General features: G+C 34.7%; 1 protein-coding gene across 1 annotated transcript; it reads left to right on the forward strand.

Moving 5' to 3' along the window:
- Positions 1–15,096: 15,096 nt before the first annotated feature.
- On the forward strand, positions 15,097–17,145 carry LOC147508236 (uncharacterized). The gene has a single exon (XM_086596994.1). It carries the CDS (start codon positions 16,363–16,365, stop codon positions 17,143–17,145), a length of 783 nt encoding a protein of 260 aa, XP_086453120.1. The 5' UTR covers positions 15,097–16,362.
- Positions 17,146–23,110: the final 5,965 nt, after the last annotated feature.

The raw sequence follows: 23,110 nt of genomic DNA on the forward strand, positions 1-23,110 counted from the left end.
TTGGGGAAGTAGAGGAAAAAAGTTAAAACCTTTTGTAAGTGGTGTTTGACTCTTTGGTCTTCTATTCAATTCATCGTCAATGATTGCCTTAATTTAAACTTTTCTGCCGCCGCGAAGATGTTTTCCTTTCTGTTTTTTAGTTACTGTGTTTTATTTTGCATTCATTGGTTTCAATTTGAGTTTTAACAAAGAAGAACTGAAGAAGACGAGATGGGAAAGAAAAACAAAAGGAAAAAAAAGTTAAAAATGTAAAGTGCGTGGGTCCTAATGACGTCACTACCAAAGAGAATATCAACTGGTTAATCTGATTAATTTGAACCGTTAAGATTATTTCAATCAAAGGTCTAAAAATTGAGTTAAATATGAGTAAAAAAAAGTTGAGTCCCATGAACCGGATACTTTATTTATTCTTTTTAGATGACGTCCATATGGGACCAACCCTACTTTTTTTTATCTTTATTTCTATTTTGAGGTCTATTTTTTGAGGTCCCATTCCCTCATTTATTTATACTAGTAAACGGGTACGTGCGTTGCACGTTCTAGGAAAGAAAATTAGGGTGGAGAAAATCAAATAAATGAACACATATAAATTAGAATAGTAACATATTACATTTGTTTGAATGGATATATTATGTAATATATTTTAGATTAATACAGGTCGAGGTATGACTAAAAACTTCAATAAGAAAATAACACTTTAGCACGCTTAGTTGTGTTCTTTGGCCGATTGTTTTTCTTTGCTTCCGCCATGGTGCTAATAAATATATTCAAAGAGGTATTTAACCGCTTGTAATTTAGTCAATATCGGTGTAATTTAGTCAAACTAATTTACCAAAAAAAAATAGGTATTATGTTGATGAAATTAACATTTGTGATGTTGGTTGTGTAATTATCTTGTCGAACATTTATATGTGATTGAGGAACATTGTTGGATTCATATGAGTATACTATCTGTAAGATATAAGAATATTATATCATGGCGTGCAACGTAATTGTTATTCTACACTGGAGAATAAAATATCTCAAAACAAATGCAAGAAGAATAACCTTTTTTTTATCATTGTCTTCAGAATGATCTAGCGAATCCATCATTTTTTTTTTTTGTCGTTTTAAATATTTTGGTCGATTTAAATAAGTAAGTAGGTTGGACAGAGAAAGAAATTGTAGGTAGCTAACAAAAGCAATTTTTTGGTCGGTGTTTTTATTTATTTAGAAACGATCACATTGAGAAACAATTAGAAAAAATACATTGGACATTGTAAATATTTGTTCTATATATAGATCTATTAAGGCGGATATAATATGTGAAATGAATTGAATGTGTAAATAAAAGTTCTCCGGAAGATGGCTATGTGGCAAGATTACCATTTAAAAGCTTTAAATAAGATATATTTTGGTCGGTTTAAATAAGCAGATAGCTTGGACAGAGAAAGTTGTAGCTAGCTAACAATGCCATTTTTTTTTTTTTTTTTTTTTAATTTAGAAATGATCACATTGAAAAACAATTAGAACAAATACATTGGCCTCTGTTGATAGTTGTTCTATAGAGTCATTAAGTCGGATATAATATGTGGAGTGAATTGAATGTATAAGTAAAAGCTTTCTGGAATCACCCGGTCTTAAGGGATAAACTTTTGTTTGGTGGCAGACATTAGATGTTTTTTTATGTTATCAAGTCTTTGTGTATGTACCCGAATGGGTTATGTTCATGAGTTTCTCATAATTGTAAGACTTCGAGCTAGCCTATTGTTATTGTAGTAGTAAGGATTCTCCCTCCAATGATCATATTCTTGAGGAGGTATATGTAACTCTTTGAAGTTTAATCAACAGGTAGGGGTCTGCCTCAACCCCGTAACCAATTAAAAAAAAAACTTTCTAAAATATGTCTGTGGTACAAACAAATTATGGAATATATTACAGTATGTGGAGTGAATTGAATGCTCTACACATGGTTGACAAACAAATTTATTACAGAGTATACAAAGATTAGTAATTAAAGTATGAAAATTTGGGTGATGTGAGCACCAATTATGGAATTTATTGCTCGTTGGAATTTTTTGAACAAAATGAATTGCATCATAAACTTTGACATGCCTTCTTATATTGACAGGTAGGTTTATGAGGCTTGGAATATAAATACCGGAGACTCCACTTATTGGTTTGACTTTGAAGCACAGAGTGAAAAAGCCTAAAAGATCATGCATGGTTTTGTTCATAAATAATAAAAGCCATTGTGCGTGTATGACCAAATAATACTTGTAGAAGAAGAAAAGTGAAATATATAAACTAACTATAAAAGCAAGTATTTAGGTTCCTTCATGTTTAACAACTTTATTGTATCACGAGCATTGGCACTTCACACTTAAGTACATAAAATTTATCTTGGCACATCATTAGCCAAACGCTTGCTACAAAGTTTATCTCGTTCAAAGATAGGCCTCACTCAAATTGGCCTTGCTACATGCATGGGTGCGAGGCGGCTTAAGTATCATTCCAATTCTTCCCGCTTTGAATCTCCAAAGGAAGTGAGAAAAGATATGTTTTTATATCGATTAGATAAATCGAGCACACCATTTAATAAATCAATGCCCGATAAAAACAATTTATATATCTTTCTATAAATGAGAAACGAGAGTCCGCTAGCTACAAGTAGCAAGTGCATTGCCACATGGGCAAGTAGTCCATTTTTGCTGATAAATCAGAGTTTGGAAATCATTGTTCACACCTACTAATAAATTAAACATCAAATGAAACAACAAATCAAGAACGGGTACTACAGGAGGGAAAAGCCGAGAATATTTTTTACCTACAATGCGTCGGTCTTGATGAAGCAGGCAATAAGAGAGAGAGAGTTAGGTGGTAGATGGCGAGAGAAGAGTAGAAGACCATCGGTTTGCTAAAACAATTAAAGTTAATTAAAGTATGGGAGTTTAGGAAGACAAAGGGTTTTCTAATGAACGAAGAATTACGAGCAGTTTTCTTTTTTTTAATTGTGAAACCGCCGAAACGGTGTCTCTTCCTTTGTTGGCCGAAGAAGTTGACCTTTATAGTTATGGAAATACCTTTATTTGGCTAGCTACTTTAGATTACCAATATGGATCAAGTACTCGTTCTCCGTCTCTAATGAACTCCTATATGGATCAAGTACTCGTTCTCCAATGTTAAATGCTGAATCAAATTCAACCGTTGACATAGGAATCCCCAAAATGTCACGAGCCATCAAGAATAAGATTGGATATTTGGTAGCATTGACTCTCCACCAGTTCAAAATGTCAAAATCCACATTCCTAGGAAAGCAGGTTCCTCCAAATATTTATCCGACTCGACTTCAGTAAGTGTTAGTTATCGAATTCGAAGTGTCATTAGGAACTTGTCAAACCCACTTAGCCTATCCCGGTATCATTATTCATGCTATGTAGGGCACATTTTAGCCCATTACTACGGGAACATCGAGAAGTCAAACCATGATCAAATGAAATCATTGTTGATTTAAATTGCATACTCATGGTAAATATCCTTGATACCATTAAAAACTTCGTTGATGTGATCTAGCTTAACCTTTGGGACCATAGATCCGAGGATAGTAATATTCCACCAACTTCATCTTGAATCGAGGATCCAAGATGGCTGCAATTGCTAAAACCAAGCTGCTAATATTCCAATATGTATCAAACCTGCTTTTCATCTTTAGTGCCATGGAATGAATGAAAGGGTCCGAGCTCTTGCATCGTTCAATTAATTGCGGATGAATATCACATAGCTAAAGGGAAATAAAGGTTGGCGGTTGTCGCACCCGTGAATACATTAGCAACTTCAATAAAAAGCTTTAAATATCTACAAACAAGTACTTGCCCTTTCCCACTCTACATCGGATGGTGCTAAATTGTAATCAAAGTCACATTCTTGCAAATGAGAAAATGCAATTTTGTACTCAATTGCAACTTCAATCATAGCATAAGTTGTATTCCACCGAGATGGACAATCAAGACACAAACTCCTCACGAAAGTATTACCTATCAATTCTTTGAGCCATCTCACTTTGAAGCTTTGTTTGTATTGTATCTGAGCTTTTTTAACATACCTTACACTTTCTCTAATTTTGTGTGTTACCTCATGTAATGCTTCCAACACATTCTGAACAATCATATTCAGAATATTTGTTGCACAACGCACGTGAAATAACTGACCACTGCTCAGAAGCAACTTGCTTTGAGAAAGTCGTTCTCTAATTCTGAAGACAACTTCATTGGAAAATAATTTGTCAAATGTCATCGAGAAATATTTACGATCAATGTCCTACTCCATCAGGTATGTATTAATCACTTCTGGAGCCTGCATGACCCAAACAACGACGTAAACACAATCAGAAAATATAAATAACTTACAAATGAAAGCCATCCACGATCATAATATACATGGTAAAAACCTTTTTTATCATTATTACGGTTCTTTTTACTATTATTTTTTTCTTTACATGGACCTACATTAGGCACCTCATTATTCCATTTTTTTGTTCCTTTTAACCACAACAAATCCAGTCCTTGAAGATGTCCATCCAATGACATCTCACACTTAATCCGTCCAAACAATGGAGAGACAACACTCTCATTGTCTTTCTCCGCAAAAAAATAAATAATAAATAAATAAAACCAAAATTGATCCTATTCTGCCAAATTAGGTGGCTTACACACCATCTAATCTAGTTTATGACTAAGATATAAAAAATGGACAAATCAAATGGAAAATGCACCATTTGCATACTTGTGTTGTTACCTTAAACTAAATGTACACACGAAACTCTGCAACTTTCGGCCCTCCTACGGAAAAGCAAAGATGTCAAACTTGTTCATAATGACTAAAGCTGTGTACATCATTGCAAGATATCGATTTACTCCAAATGACACAAATGGGTTCATATTTGAGTAGAAGACACGTCGCTGGCGATGCTTGAGACCTCGGCAACATGCCATGTTGCGAAAAACCGGACTCATCTTGCACAAACGGAGGTTGAAAACCGTATCTTGTAAGGCCCCAAAGCTGAAACTCGATTGGGTAGTAGGCATTTGACATACTGTTGCATTTACTTCTATCGACTTAGAGATATAAGATAGAAGTAATTACCTTCCATAATTGCGGTCGTGATCCGGGTCACTCTGATCCTTTTCCCCAATCTCGAGAATTGCAACTCACGGTCGTGTTGCCATCCCTGGTGATAGGAGTCTTATCTATTTCATTGATAGAAATCTTGGATCCTTCATTCACATCTCTGCTCAAACAATAAGCCTGAACGGGTTGAGATTGCCATCCCTGAGAAGGTATTGCTTGAGCTATTGAAGATGCGAGCCCGTGGTTTGTCATACTCCGCTTTCCTCTCTTCCATAGTTTTCAAAGTGCTGTGTTTATTTCCTGCACCAGTTCCCCATTAAGAAAAGTATTATGTGACCTCTGCTTAATGGCAATCTCAACCCGTTCAGGCTTATTGTTTTCCGGATGTTCATCAAGAACCCGGATAGACAAATAAGCAAGTATCTGCCGCAGTTTTCCTCACCACGATTCGGGTTCTCGGGCCATCCACGTAACTATCGGCTACCATAGGCGCAACCTATAATGTTCAAATGACACATTGAGGCGACAAGTCGAAGATCTGGACGTAGGAAAATGTTGAAACTTCGAACTTCGGCGATCATGGTTTTGCATAAAGCTCTCGAATATCCAACTCCATTCGCAGAACCGACATTAACCAAGAAAAGAAAGTCAAAACCAGAAAAAAGATAATTTAGGTTAACAACCTTTAAGCACCGCACGGGATAACCACATTGGGCTGATTTATCGATTCTCGATCCAATTCAAACCTTGATGTTTACCACTTTGTACCGTGTCTGCACCCCGGCGTAACTGTGTAAGTTCCCAAATGTTTGCAAGTCAAGTTGTCTTGCACTCTGCTATATTGCTATATATACTCTTTTGGGAACGATCATGTCACTTCACTCAACCCACCCCCAATTAGAATTAGTAAGATGTACAACTAACCAAGTTACACTATGTACTACCAATCAAATCAATCCACTCATAAAAAAAGGCGTGCTATTTAAATTAATCATGCACCTTAGAGTTCGAAGTAAAGGAGATTGAAATCTTACAGAGTTCAAAGATAACTTACAGGTAAAGGAGATTGAAGTTCAATGAGGCTGCTTTGGAGAACACCAATGCTAACTGATAGAAGCACTGATTCTCCGTCTTAAGCTGTGAATCTATTTCCTAAACATTGAACTTCCTTAACAACTTTGCATATAGTAATACCACCCATTTTATATTTAAGCACAAATAATGGGTCATAAACTTAGAATTGAAATTTAATGAGGTTCCGGGGTGGATCCAGGATTTTGAATCAAGGGGGAGCTGCTAGTAGAAATTTTAACTAATAATTTTTTTGGTGGTGAAATTAAATGTTGTATTATTCAAACTATCCTTTTTTTTTTGTGGAAGTCCTAACTAATAGTTCCGTCGCATTGCCTGTTGCAAGTTTACACTCAAGCTGCACCATTCAACCAAACTCCATTTGAAATTTTCTTTAAGGTAGAGTGAAGAACAAAAGCATTCATAAGCAAGACAACTCAATTGAAATTTAACATTCGAAAAAATCATTACATTTATAAAAATCTCAGTGTATGTAGTGCTCACATACACTGAGCACTACAGTGCTTAACATATTGCTTACCATTAAATAAAAATCTCAGTGTATGTCTTCTAAAATTGACATAAGCAAGTTAAAACTTCACAAACCTATTTCTACACACTATATTACACGGTAGGGACATGGGGGTTACCTAACTGCCTGCTATATTGCTATGCATCATTTACTAAACAATAGGCTCATAAATGTGAAATATCAATATACGGATACAAATATAAGTAGGACATAATTTTTTAAAGTGCAGAGACAATATAGAAATAAAAAATTGGAAAGGAAACACGTATGCTAACTTGAGTAAAGAAGATAAAGTTAGAGTAGATGTAGGACTATAATTCAAAGAAGACTAATAAAAGGTATAACCATGAGAAACCATGGCTAGTAAGTGCATGATGAAAATAGTTACTATATCAAGCCCTAAATGAGAATTTGGACTTACACAGTTGCCTTGGAGAGTGCCTTTGCAAGTAAATTTATTGTTGATAAATCTGATCAAGTCAATTGGCCATAAGCTGCCGATTTTAGATACAATTGAAAATAGCTTAATATCTGTAAGTATGCAAATGTAGTCGGCAGGTGTAAAACACCAATAAAAGCCATGTCAATAAAAGTCATGTTGTATTTAGATTGATGTCATTTACACATCAAGATACTACAAAATAAAAAAAGATCATCAAATCAAATACCAGTAACGAATCCCCAAGAAATTTTCGGAGGAACATGAAAATTACATACCCAAACCCGAATGATCAACAGTTTCATCTGATGTTCAAACCAGGTGACGCGGCATTTGTTGTGACCAACGTACTTAATTTGCCCGACCTAAATCCTTTAAGAGTGACCTGCAAGAATAATGTAGATGCCAAAGTTTTAATAGAACTAACAGTAGAATTTAGTTACTCAAAAGCACCCTTAACCAATGTCTTGCATCTGAAACCAACACAACAATATCAATAACAAACTTATTCCTAGAGCAAGAGGTGCATAATTAAAAACACCCCAATTTAGAGGATTAAGAGTTGGCAATATGAACACTGAAGTCTGAACATGTGTAACAAATTCACAGAAAAGGCTACCAAACAGAGCAGCTATCTAGCTCTACCTAGAAAAAGTGGTCCTGATTTAAAATCCTTCTCATCAATTACCATCCTTGGCAAGATTGGTAGCACAACCAACCAACTATAGCAACACTGCAATCATACTTTTGTCTAAATAATGGAGTATAGAGTGTCTTTTGAGTCTTGACTGAGCATACCCATCCATCCTCTCCAAGAAGTCAAAGATTACGTAACTTTTGCATTATCATCAGTGGTAGAATTACCAGGGTACTTTCTAAAATTTACATAAACAAAAATATTTCGGGGGAAGTAAGAGCATCATCAATGCATTCCTATAAGTGATTGTAACATAAACGAACTCCACCAAATAATGAATCAAAAAGATTTCGATTACAACAAAGAGATTTGTATTAAGAAGGACAAAAGTGGACTTTTCGAGATTCATTGCGCCTGGAATGATTTTAAAATTGATAGCACGTGAAGAATTTGTGAGAATAACTATGAAACAGACCTAAGGAACTCAGAGACCTTAATAAGTAATAGATCAGAGTTTCATATGGCGGTGTTCCCCAAGTAGCAAGAAATTTTTGACTCTAAGCCGCATACCTTTGGTCCATAATCATAATTGAATCATAAAAACAAAAAATATGAATTGACGATATGTTTCAAAATTCAATTGTGATTAAACATGTCTTCTGAAACAATAAAAAATCTTGTGGAAGATGTAAGTGATGAAGAAGAGAGAAAAGAAGAGGAACACACTGTTTTTGAAGAAAAAAAACATTTTTCAAGCGATTGCACGCCAAAGGTATTCGAAGAGTTCACTCACCTTCTTCTGAAATAAATTTTGAAAGTTTAAGCGGCAAACCGAAATGGTGCATGTGTTTCTCGGGTAGTTCTTATGGGGAAACATAATTGCCAATTTGCCCTTTACAAAAAGGCTTCATCAGAAAAATTTTGCGGGTGGAATTTTTGGAAACCCTTTTGATTTAAAAGATTGTGTTAAAAAGCGAGAATGCGGAAACTAATAAACGGTGGCAAGTAAAAAGATAGAAGATGACATACATGTTCGTGAGTGCGTCTGAACTTTAAAAGCGGGATTCGAAGTATTGAGCAGCGCGGCATTATTCTCAAACTGGAACAATTGCAAAATTAAAAGTTAAAGCCAAAAAAAAACAAAATTTGAAATAGAAATAAACCATTGAAATGTTTGGAAAACAACAGTAAATAAAAAAAATTAACGAAAATGGAATTACTTTGAGTTTTCATTGGAATTAAGGGTTGCAAGTCTTCATTGCCTGTGAACTTGATGGGAAGAGATAGAGGGAAACTTTTTTTTTTTTCTCAGATAAAATAGAGACTGCATGTTCGGTAAGAAGTAAATTAAAATGTGAAATAGGAGAAGAAGAAGAACTTACCTATTATCTAACACCGAACAATTTTTTTTCCTTCTTAATACTTTGTTTTGGGAGAATAAGCAAAACGGTCACTGTTCTTAAACAAACTTTAGTACGTATTTACCCTCGAAAGTAGTGCTATCCGAAAATTTTATGGGTGAAACTTTCGGGTACCCTTTAGATTAAAAATCTTGGTATAAAAAGGAGAATACGGAGACTAATAACGGGGGCAAGTTTTCCCATTATATATAAGATAAGATATATAAGATATATATATATATATATATAGGGGTGGGATATAGGCACAGTTACTGAAGCTCTAACATATGATAACATTCTTCCTGGGTGAGCAAGTGTGTTTGCAATAATTGATAGTTTATGGAAAAGCAGTGGTAATGTTTTATTAGGATGTTTATTGCTTGGAAATCTAAGATAATGTTCTTCATGTTCGCCATTTTCCCATCATCAACGTCATTCTGTTATCTATGGAACTGCTAAGGACTGATCTCATTGTTAATGTTGTCGATAGTTGAGTTTTTGCTTACAGTTTTTAGTGTTCTGTTCCTTGACCTTCATTTCTGATTTTCTAAAACCAGTATCTATTTATTAGGGTCTGTTGATTTTGTTCCCCTTGGACTTTACGTGATTGCCATATGCCGGTTTGCCAATGGAGTATTCAACGCTTCATAGAAGGATACTCGTGTTCAAGCTCTTGTTTATTGTCGAGTCTCAAGCGAAGTGTGGAGCAAGTAAACATGATATGATTTTTAAGAGTAGGATAGAGTTTCTACAAATTGCCATCTTACTTCAATTTCACATTGTTGCAGAATCATTGAATACATGTATGGCGAAATTCACTACATATTGACTTATTTTGTTTAGTTGGGCCACAAATGATGATGACTACCAAGTCATCAATATATCGATGTTTTGTCCCCTTAATCGGCTATTCTCGTCCTCTTTGATTACAATGAGTCCTGAAAGTGATCTATTAATACCCATTCCATACGATAGTTCTTATCGTGCTCATTCGATAATTGAACCATACTATTGATGCATCGGTCAGTAATGCTAATAATAATCCCGTGAACGACTGCGTGTGGTGCCAAGTAGAAAGAGGCGTTCCTCTTAGTGAAGCTTTCTTGATGCATGATAAGTGGTTGGAAGACAAGGGAATTAAGCACACAAATTTTTTTGTTGTTACATGGTCTAACTGGGATTTTGTCGTGGTGATGTTAGAATCGAGTGTCGTTTTAAGAGGATTCGGAAACCTCCCTACTTCAAGGTAATTCTAATGAATTCTTTAATCCCATCTATATTTGAATCATTGTGTCGTATTTTTCAAGTTGTATTTTGAATTGTTAACCTCTATAATAACCTTTGCAGAAATACAAGCATTTCATTATCAAGAAAGTGCAAGAGATCCAATTACAACTTTTGACAAAGGCGATTGATTTTTCAATTAAATTGAAATACTTGTTGTAAACATAAATGATTTATCGTACACTAGGTTACAAGGTATTCTTTTGGTCATGACCTTAGTGAGAAAGGGTTGACAAGACAATTTCAAAGATACTATTGATATGTACTGAGGATCATCACATAGCCATTGATGTTATGACTTTTTTTGAGGGCGGTATCCCTAGGTCTTGGCGCCACTCGTTAGGCAAACCTTTTCTTTTTTCTCGGGTCTTTAAAGCTGCGCCGGCCGATTGGTAATGCAAACGAAATGCGAGTCCTTTGGGGCCTGCAAGATTAACAACTATTAACCTAGTTCTTATCGGGACCAACAACGTAATCCATTCCCATTAGACAATATGGGTAAACAAAGATCAAGATGGAAACTACCTTCGAACCTGAATTAGCTTCATATTTGCTTCCTCCAAAGTTTTTCGACCTTTTCTTGAATTGCATTTTGCACATGCTGTGATCTACAAGGATACACAAATGTATAGAAAGAAAGGTTCTTTGGAAAATGTTAAGAGCGTAAAAGCAAAATGTAAACAAAGTAAGAGTGTGAAGAATCCCTCTTGGCGTGGACATTAAAAAGCACTTGCATGCTTCCTCCCACATACTCTTGAACAAGTAATGAAACAGAAATCTACTTGACATGCTTGCTTTGTTTACATCATTACAGCATACATCTTGTGTGATTTAGAAATCATAGTCACAAATGAAGATTAAAGTAGTGTTTCAACCTGTAGGAAAGTTCTTGATGTTTTACTTAGGTTGAAACAAGTTGAGAAACTAAGCCATGAAACCCACACGAGAGCAAAGAAACTTTTACATTTAGAAATCTACCATCAAAAGAGTTTACTCAAAATGCAACATATGAGGTTTTTACCAGATTTTCCCATTCCCATTCTCCACCACGTGAAATTGGCAGAACATGGTCAATGCGGTCGGGGCTCTCGCGTGAGGAACAATATCTGTTGAAGTGGCCTTGCGAAAAAATAAAAAGCGGCTGATTACGGTTTAAATTCTTAAACCTAAAATTGACAATCAGATTTACTTAGAAGTAATCATAGTGAGAGAGCACAATCAAATGAAATTTTGAAACCTTCATTATCACTAGTGATTGCAATCAAACCCTACACAGTCTACAATTCAATTATTTCACTAAATTATCAAGAGATTTAACATGCTTAATTGGTTTATTTCTTGCGACGACAAATGAAAGCATCCCGAAAAATATATTCTTTCGACCGAGGTGTTGTCTTATTCTTCTTCTCTTGACAACTCAGCAGATTTGGTACACGAAAGTAGGAGAGATTGAACTCCAAAGTAAGTTAAACTGAATTGATTGGAATAAGGTAAGCAACACTAGAAACATATAACTAAGAAAAAATATAAAATAGATCGGGGAAGTAATAACACATATAGTAATATAGAAGAACAAAATAAGATTGACCTATAACCCATGAGCACTTTTCATACAATGTAGGAGGAACCACTGGGTGAGTTTACATACCCTCAAGACAATTTGGAATATTGAAGGAACCAGCTGAGGCGAGTTTGATCGATCGTAATATTCTAAAACATCACCGGGTAATATGATCATGAACCCAATCAAAAGTGGAAATAAAAGAGTGAAACCAAAAGACAAGTAGAAGTAAAAGTGATGAATTGTTGAGATCTTTAGACCAAAAGCATCATCGTATCACAAGATTGCATTTTTAGGGTGCTTTCGTAGTGAGTAGTGTATCGACAAACAAACCAATGCTAAATATTGGTCTTGGAAGATTAAGATCCGGTCGGATCTTGGAAGGAATCTTGGAAATCAAGGCATTATTTAAACTGGAAGTTGATAAATTGTCGATTCGACTAGGGACTGACATCGGTCGCCAGAGAAAGAAGAACAACCCGACACAAACTTCATTCTTATGTGGCGAGAAAGGCATTAGCAACTCTTTATAAGAGAACTTGTGGAAATTTCAATGAAGTTCCCAAAAAGAATGAAATCTTGATGCTTTTCATGACCAGTATATTGTATACAATAGGGCGTAGAACCACATGTCCAGAGGCAGAGTGCGGCCCATGCTAAAATGGCCTCTGAGCGAATTTTATTAATAGAATTTTTCATACATTTGTTTTAAACACATATATATACACTCCAGTCTACTCCATGCCGCCTTTACGGCTTTTAAAAGCCTGTCCCACACAAAACCAAGCTTGCTTTGAATCCCCCATATATTACAAATGAAGAAGGAAATCGTGCGAGGAAAATTTCAAACTTGAGTTTGTCAAAACATTGCAACACGAGAAGAAAAGAAGCATAGTGATTGGAGGAGATGAAGTGGAGTTGAAGTTGGAAAGCCTTGGTTTTGTGTTGGGTCCCTAAGCATGTAAAGTAAAATGGTGGTATCCGGTTGTTTTGAGAGTGAGACCGACAAGGGCTGGATTGTGAATACTCGGATGATATTTGTCTCAATTGTGTAGTGAAGTAGATTGTCACCTTGGACTTTGACCACCTCGATGGTAACCATTACCAAGCAAAGCAAAAAACTTGAGAAATGACCTTTAGCTTCACTTATGGTTTGCTAGGTGGTCGCTCCTTGCTCTATTACAAATCAAACTGAATCTAGTAAGCTTCATTTATCAACACACCTTGTCTATGAATTCCAACAAAATAGCACGCTTCCAGTACAGACAACATTGATAGGCCTAGCACAAGATGAACACCATCGGACACGTTTTTTCTTGGCAATACATTGGAAAATAAACTAATTTAGGATCAAACTATAACTCTGTAAGCACTTATATATGGAATCTAAAAATTATATCTTGTATTGCAAGTCAACTTTATCATACAAAATCCACACTCAATTGAAAGAGGGGAAACACCACTTAATTTCTAACAATGTCGGATAGCAAATATCATTTAAATAAAGGAGAAAAATACTAAAATAAAACTTTATGAGCATACAATACAATTCAACACTTCCAATATATTCAACGCAACTTAGAGCGAAGGTGAAAAAAAAACAAAACAAAACAAAAGCTAAGAAACCTCCGGCCAAAAGGAAACTAAGCAATTAAAAAGAGATATATTGGGGGTAAGCCCGCAGAGTAGGTTGTCTAAAACACGAGTCAATGCAAACATCTTTGGCAGCTAAAGTGCGATTATAATTTAACCATCATCTCAATCACCAAAAGGAAAAAGGGTACTTAAAACCTATCGTGAAAAGCCCACAAGCAATTTCCTTGATCTCCATTGGTTCTTTAAAAAGCATTGCTTGTTTACAACTTCGAGGAATATACCACAACCAACAAGAAATCGAAATCGGATGTAGCTGGCTAAATTGAAAAGACTTAATCAACCTCCTCAATCTTGGGAATTCGGAGAGAAGATGGTAGAAAAATTTTCGATCTAATTTTGGAGAGAAGAAGAAAAACACGATTTTTGTTTTATAAAATTTTGTTTTTCCGAAATTTCGTTTATTTCGATTTGGTAATGTAGAGTAGACTATGTCCATAGGATTTGCTCTGAGATCAATGGTTTGGATTCACATTGCCCATAATGTGGCTCTGATAAGGGCATCACCAATGGGCCTGAATCACGGGCCTCTATCTCCAAATTTAACGGACTTTAGCAAAAAAGCTGTTTCCAATCGACCTCTAAATGGACCTCCAATTTAACCATCCCGGATATTTGTCTTCATTTCTACTGAGATGTTTATAAAGAACACGAAGCCCAAAACTTTGCACATGACTTCACTTAAGTCAAGACATTGACTTCATTTTTGATTTTTCAGTCTTGTTTTACATGTTATAAAGGAGCAGTCATCTTCTCCGTTGGAACACCCCTGATATAGAGTTTTAGCTCCTCCTTATTGCCCTCCAAAATGCTGACGTGTCCCTGGGTTTTAAAGGCCTGCATTGGTGATGCCCTAACTGTGCCTCTATCCCACCCCATATATATATATATATAGTTCTATCCTCTTCAATTGAGAAAGCGTTTCTAGAGTGTCCACGTGTCATGGCTAATTAAGAAAAAGTAGGAGACAAAATAGGATTTATCTTTATATATATATTATAGCTCTATCCTCTTCAATTGAGGAAGCGTTTCTAGAGTGTCCACGTGTCATGGCTAATTAAGAAAAAGTAAGAGATAAAATAGAAAACAAATATTTTGTTATGAAATCCATGGGCTTATATGGATGCCCACCATTGATATGTGTTATCCTGATAATCCTCTATCTTGGTATTTATCCTGATAACCTTCTATCTTGATGTTTATCATGATCATCCTCATTCTTACTGTCTATCCTATTAATCCCTTATCTTAGAAAGGAGGTTACCTAGTTGTATATAAAGGTAACCTCCTCCCATTTAGTTTTATCTGAAAGAAATAAGAATTATCTCTTTCTCTCTCTTATTGATTCAATCTACATGTTAAGTTAATGTTAAGTTAGTGTGATGTTTTCTCCAAATCGGTTTAATTTCTAACACGTTATCAGCACGAAAGTCTCTAGCTTTGGATTAAAGGTATGTGATTTACTTACGATTAATGGTATGTGATTAACTGAGTAGATATTTTTTTATACGTGTAAATTTCAATGTGACGAGTGATGAAACATGATATTTATAGCCTGTCATGAATATATATACTATGTTGGATTATTCTATGTTGTCGTATCTGTCGAATATAATTAGTATATTTATCGTACAAAGCACGTTAATCCGATTGTTCCATGTGCCTACACACCATATACATGCGGCTTGATTGCAATAGCGTACTCGCGATTTGTCCCTTTCTTCTCTGTGTAGCTACTATCTATGACAGAGATACTACGACAAACATTTTCAAAGCAGTAACCAAAGCACAATGTGTGTGACTGCGCGGGATTTTTTTCCTTTGACGCAAGTCAAAGTTGCCTCTGGAGTACGGAATTTTGATGTTTGACTGATATGGCGTTTACTCATTTAAATGTTACTCGTTTTCCCATGTTATTGAATTCAATTGACCTCCAGATGTCTTGTAATTAAGTGAACTTTCTCTATGGAGGTGATATCTGGGATTTTTTTCTTTGAATTGAATGTGAGACTGTGAGTACACACCAGCAAACACTGGTAATATCGTCAAACTAAAATTATCGATGGTGCTATTAACTGATATAGGTCGGTACCGTGATTTTCTGATATATAATGCCTGAAAGATTATCAGAATTAATTACAAGGTTGGAATGGTGTTTGTTTACTGTCAGACTCTCATCCCTTTCAGTATGTATGCCTTTTACTTGACGTACCATGGCCAATCAATTATTAAAGTTGTTGGGTTTTTCCCCTGAGTGTTTTCGGTTAGTTTTAGAGTGCCGGTGGTGGAACTCGTGGTGTCGGAGGTGGACGCAGATTCGCTGGTGAGGGAGACAACCGAGAGCACGATCCGGTGCTCCCGGTCTTATTTTAGATTTACTAGATCTGTTTAGATTCTTGGGCTTGGGCTAAAAGAATTTTGTTTCTTTGGGCCGGTTTTACTTTTTTTGTTTGGGGCTGGTCCCTATAATTCAAAGTGGGTCAGGTCTAACCCCTACAGACCGAACCACAATCAATTAACCAGAACCAGTTTTACAAACCCCACATATTTTGTTTTTGTTCTTAAGTCCACATAAATAGTTGTTATACATGTGACTCAAAATACTAGCCCAAATATCGAACCAACGTGAAAAAAATTTGATGCCTAAATTTTGTTTATTCTGTTACAGTTACTTGAAAGATGTCAAATCTTACTAAACTCGATTTTCAAGCTCTTTCAATTAGAGGTGACAATTATTTATCATGGCAGTTGGATGCCAAGATCCATTTACAATCTAAAAAACTTGGTGATGCTATTAAAGAAGGAAACGAAATGAGCCCAGAGGAAAAAGCCACAGCTCTCATATTCCTACGTCATCATATTCATGACGACTTAAAGAATGAGCACCTAACAGAGGAAGACCCAGCAGGTCTTTGGAAATCCCTGAAGGATAGATATGATCACCAGAAGATGGTCATACTACCAAATGCTCAAAATGAATGGCTCAACCTGAGGTTCCAAGACTATAAAACAGTTTTTGAATACAACTCTGCTTTGTTTAATATAGTTTCTCGGTTGAAATTGTGTGGTGAAAATGTAACTGATGAGCAGATGTTAGAGAAAACTCTTTCTACCTTTCATGCCTCGAATGTGCTCCTGCAGCAGCAATATCGAGAGAGACGATTCTCCAAATATTCTGATCTTATCACATGTCTCCTTGTTGCGGAGCAAAATAGTAATCTTTTAATCAAGAACCACAACTCGCACCAACCGGGTCAATGGCCATTCCGGAAGCCAATGCCCGACTTCGAGCTAATGGTAGTGGTAGAGGACATGGGAGGGCGTGGAAGAGGCAGAAATCTTTTGGGAGAGGTGGTCGAGGTTATCATCCTTATAGAGATGGCAATGGTCATAGAAAAAATGACCATTGGAATACTAATGACCAACAAAAGGGAAATTGGAACAAGTGCCGGCTCCAGATAAAAGGGACTCAAATCCTCGAACTCCGAGAGCACTTGCTATAGATGTGGAGAACACGGGCATTGGTCACGCACTTGTCGTACACCGACACATCTAGTAGAAAAATCTGAGAACTTACATTAATGCCATGGAGTTGGAGACAAATGTGGTGGAAGGATTTGATCTTGGAATACCATTGGACATTACACCCTTGAATTGTAATGATTTCTTCGAGGATGTTGATGGTCGACCTCTCGATAATTAAGCATTTGATGCTATGTTTAAACCATTACCAAACTAGATCGGAAGATCTAAATTTTATTATTAATTGTCTAATTATTAGTAGACAACTTAGTTATTTTGTTTTTAAGTTTGATTTTTCCTCATTAGGTAATGGTCACTATTGTTTTCCTAATATTATTTTGAATTGGAATTAGGCATTATTAGTTATTATTCGTGATTCTCTAATTACGTTAATTTATTCTATCACAATGCACTAGTATCAATTTCTCTAGCCTTGGTATGGTCGTTAATATTTTGAATTTCCTTATTTTGAATTTATTCTATCACAATACACTAGTATCAATCTTTACAAATTTATTTTGCTTTATGTTGAAATGTATGGATATATAAATGGAGAAAAGTATTATGGATATATGTCTGGTCGACTATACCCATAAATGAGAAAGACATTGTGTATCATATCTAACGTTGGAAGCCAGAAGCTCACTTAGACAGTCTGTATTACATAATTGTCAATTTAATGAGATAGTATTCCCGTCGTTAGGGGGAGAAGAGCAATGGTTGCTCTAAGGAACGACGTGAAGCAACTTGGATCACGTCCTCTGTCTCATTAAGAGATAAGGAGAATGATACACTTGCAAGCGGTTGCAAAGAAAAATGCCTAAGCATTTAATGATATGGTAAAAGTAACCATGAATGTGCGGTAATTGATGTTCCATTTGGGCCGGGGGTCCAAACATGGCGGCAAATGAATCTACTATACGCTAAAAGCGTGGTAGACCCTATAGGATCCAAAGCTCCTAGGAGAGGAGAACTGAGAAACCATCTTGTCCAATTAATAGCCGTAATGTTGGAGCTCCATAAACAAATAATGTGCAAATATCCAAATTATTTTTGAAATGCCTATATATGGTTGCCCATGGAGAGGCACAGGTACCTGAAAATAAAGAGATCGATCTCAATATTCCATGCATGTTCAGGTGAATTGTGGGATAGGAAAGCACTTGTCATGGATGACATATTTAGCTATGGTATAGCTATTGGAACATCAAAGGACAATGATGAAAATAAATGAACCACGTGTACATTTTGTCGACAAATGAAAGATTGGCCAATCTGGAATTTGCTATTAAAGCATAATTAAACTCTTTGAAAAATATGGTGTGGACCTATAGTAAAATCCGAGGTTGGATTCAATATAGTAGCAACAAGTTTGGTTGGTACAAACTTGATTGGGACTCCTAAGGAATTGGAGAAAACTGCTGACTATAGATTTTTGAAATGAAATGGACAAAGCACATGGTTGTGCTTAAACTTGGATTTGGATAAGAATCCATTTAGACTAAAGGAAGAACAATGAGGAAGTTCTTGGTCTTGAAACCACTCTACTTGAGTGATATTGAAGCATTTATGTATCTAGCACAATATGTGCACAAGATCATACATTGCATTTTCTATTAGTTTCTTATCAAGATATAATTGTGCACATACACTTAGACACTTTGGAATGATGTCTAACACATATTGAGATATTTTTATGAATTAACTTGTATGAAACTATTTTATTCTTATGGTTCCACTAATGACTATGATCTAGTTGGCTATGCAGTATTTGGTTATCTATATCGACCCTCGGAAGGGTCACTCCCAAACAGTATGTATTTCTTAGTGGTAATCTTTGCCATTTGTTGGCATTGCACTAAACAAACTTTAGTGGCAACTTTCTCTAACCACTCTGAAATTTTAGCTCTTCATGAAGCTAGTCGGGTGAATGTGTATGGCTAAGGTTATTAATTGGGCATATTAAGTAGTTCTTGCCAATTGCCTTCTATATGTGTGTTCCTAGCATTATTTATGAGGATAATCCGGCTTGTATAGCCCAGATTCAAGAATGATTTATAAAAGGAGACATGACAAAACACATTAGCAAAAATTCTTTTACACTCATCGATTAAGAAGAAGAAGGATTAAGGTCGAGCAAGTAATAGAAGCAGATTAAGACTTGTCTTTATCGAGGGAGTAATTGAGCGGGGGGGAGCATCCGAAGAATGTGTCCCGGGACATATGCTTTGTACTCTTTTTCCTTATCTAGGTTTTATCCCACCGGGTTTTCCTAGTAAAGGTTTTAATGAGGCGATATTAAGCAAGTCACAATGATTCTAAGTAATGTTGTACTCTTTTTCCTTAGCTTTGGTTTTTCCCAATTGGTTTTTTCCTTAGCAAAGGTTTTAATGAGGCAACCGCCATTGGATAGTTATAGAGCATCCAGAAGAATGCTACAAAAGATGCATCCACCATAATTTCCACAAGAATGGTGGACATCCAAGGGGGAGTGTTATGAAATCCATGGGCTTATATGGATGCCCACCATTGATATGTGTTATCCTGATAATCCTCTATCTTGGTATTTATCCTGATAACCTTCTATCTTGATGTTTATCATGATCATCCTCATTCTTACTGTCTATCCTATTAATCCCTTATCTTAGAAAGGAGGTTACCTAGTTGTATATAAAGGTAACCTCCTCCCATTTAGTTTTATCTGAAAGAAATAAGAATTATCTCTTTCTCTCTCTTATTGATTCAATCTACATGTTAAGTTAATGTTAAGTTAGTGTGGTGTTTTCTCCAAATCGGTTTAATTTCTAACATATTTATCTTTATACTTTCATAGAGACTTCAGTTTTTCCTAAACTCTATTACTAAATATAAAAAAGTATGATATAAATAAGAAAACAATCACATATAGAGTTTCACAGACTCTCTAACTTTTCCTAAACACTATAGCTAATTACGAAAAAAACAATCTCATCTAGAGTTTCACAGAATCTCCAACTTTTCCTAAACAATATAGCTAATTACGAAAAAAAAAATAGGTGACAAAAAACTAAATTGCTAAAAACAATAATTTCCACCGAAAATGATTTTCCTAAAACACTTTCGATTTGATGTGTCATCCACTATGTGATTTAGACATTTATTCAGTTAAGGATTCAAAAAATCACAATTACGGCCACAATAATTATGACATATTCCAATTCTTTAGATATATATTATAGTTATACCCTCACCAATCTATTTTTTTGGAACACTCGCAGGAACTCCAGTTTTTTCTAAACTCTATTACTATTTATAAAAAAATATGATATAAATAAGAAAACAATCCCATATAAAGTTTTAGAGAGTCTCTAACTTTTCCTAAACACTATAACTAATTATGAAAAAATAATCTCATCTAGAGTGTCACACAGTCTCCAACTTTTCCTAAACAATATAGCTAATTACGAAAAAAAAAATATGAGACAAAAAACTAAATTGCTAAAAACAATAGTTTCCACCGAAAATAATTTTCCTAAAACCTTTTCGATTTGATGCGCCATCCACAATGAGATTTAAATATTTATTCATAGTTAAGGATTCCAAAAATCACAATTCTAGCCACAATAATTACGACATATTCCAATTAAATTTTTAAATTTTTAAATTTTCAACACTATATATATATAAATTTGATGTAACTGCATTGAACTAACCTCAAAAAATAATTAACGGGAAATCGGAAACTGGATGCAAATGCAAGCATTAAACTAATCTTAAAAAATAATTAATAAAAAATCGGAATATGGATACAACTGCATTAAACTAACATCAAATAATAATTAACGAGAAATCAAAACTTGGATGCAAATACATCAAACTAATATAAAAAAATAATTGTCGGGAAATCGGATCTGGATGGAAATGCATTGAACTAACCCTCAAAGATTAAATTAATGGGAAATCAAAAACTGGATGCAACTGCATTGAACTAACCTCAAAGAAAAATTAATTATAAATTGGAAACATGATGCAAATGTGTGGAACTAATCTTAAAGAATAATTAACGGGAAATCGGAAACCGCCTGCAACTGCACTGAACTAATCTTAAAAAATAAACTATATACAAATGCATTGAACTAACCTCAATAAATAATTAACAAGAAATTGGAAACTGGATGCAAATTCATTAAATTAATATCAAACAATAATTAACAGAAAATCGGAAACTAGATGCAAATGCAACCTTATCAAATAATAAGCGAGAAATAAAAAACTGTATGCAAATGCATTAAACTAATCTCACAGAATAATTAACTGAAAATCAGAAACTGGATGCAAATGCATTGAGCTGACCTCAAAGAACAATTAACAAGGAATTGGAAATTGGATGCAAATGTATTGAACTAACTGTAAAGAATAATTAACGAGAAATCGGAAACTAGATGCAACCGCATTGAACTAACCTAAAAAAAAATAACGGGAATCGAAATTAGATTCAACTGCATTGACCTAACCTCAAAATATAAATAACGGAAAATCAGAAACTGGATGCAAATGCATTGAACTAACCTCAAAACATAGTTGGATTATATGTTGTGAGAATGTCTCGATAAGTATAGTTTTGCATTTAAAATTGTGTTTATCTTATCTCTTTTCATTATGATTGGTAACTTCTTGCTCGTTCAAGTAAGCTCAATATATATGAACTTAGCTTTATTAGGCAATCTCACAAAACTTCAATTAAACTTCTATTATTAAACAACAAAATGAAATTGAAGAGTTTTATCAAATGTGAGTTTTTTTTTAATAGAGAGTGAGGTTTTCACGTTATAAGAAATTTGGATGAGTGACAAATATAATATTAATATATAATAGTTCTTCATATTTGTAAATATTTTTTAGAATAATTAATATAACAACACCCGTTCGTAGATAATCTTTGCAGATTCCATATAGTGAGTCATACATAATTTAAAGAATAATTAATGGGAAATTGGGAACTAGATAATCTTTGATGATCCAACATAATAAATCAAACATAATTTATTTTTTATGTCATGTTTGGAAGGACACTATAGATAGATCAGTAGAAGTTGGTATTACACGTACACCACATTGGATAATTAAAAGAAAATCGAAAACTGGATTCAAATACATAACTAAGCTCAAAGAGTAATTAACGGGAAATCGAAAACTTTATGCAAATGCAATAAACTAAACTCAAAAAGTAATTAACTAGAAATCGAAAACTGGATGCAATTGCATTAAACTAACGCCAGAGAACAACTAACGGAAAATTAGAAAATAGATGCAAATCCTTGAAAAATATTTAATGGGAAATCGTAAACGGTATGCATTAAACATTAAACAAACCTTAAATAATAATTAATAGGAAACCAAAAACTGGATGCAAATGCATTGAACTAAACTCAAAAAATAATTAACATAAAATCAAAAACCAAATGTAACTGCATTGAACTAACCTCATAGAATAATTGGTGGGAAATCAGAAACTAAATGCAAATATGCACTGAAATAACCTCAAAGAATAGTTAACGAGAAATCAGAAACCGGATGTAATTGCATCGAACTAACCTTAAAGCATAAATAATAAATTGGATGCAAATGCATTAAACTAACCTCAAGAAATAATTAACGGGAAATCAGAAATTGGATGCAAATTCATTGAACTAACCTCAAACAATAATTAACTGGAAATCGGGAACTAGATGCAAATGCAATCTTATCAAATAATAAACGAGAAATCGAAAACTGGATGCAAATACATTAAACTAATCTCACAGAATAATTAACCGGAAATCAGAAACTTGATGCAAATGCATTGAACTGACCTCAAAGAACAATTAACATGAAATTGAAAATTGGATGTAGATGTATTGAACTAACCACAAATAATAATTAATGA

This window comes from Coptis chinensis, chromosome 3 (genome assembly GCF_015680905.1).
Source record: "Coptis chinensis isolate HL-2020 chromosome 3, ASM1568090v1, whole genome shotgun sequence".
Taxonomy (NCBI): domain Eukaryota; kingdom Viridiplantae; phylum Streptophyta; class Magnoliopsida; order Ranunculales; family Ranunculaceae; genus Coptis; species Coptis chinensis.

What these genes read in the sequence shown, in the direction of transcription:
- LOC147508236 (XM_086596994.1), top strand. Translation starts at nt 16,363, where the DNA reads ATGTCAAATCTTACTAAACTCGATTTTCAAGCTCTTTCAATTAGAGGT.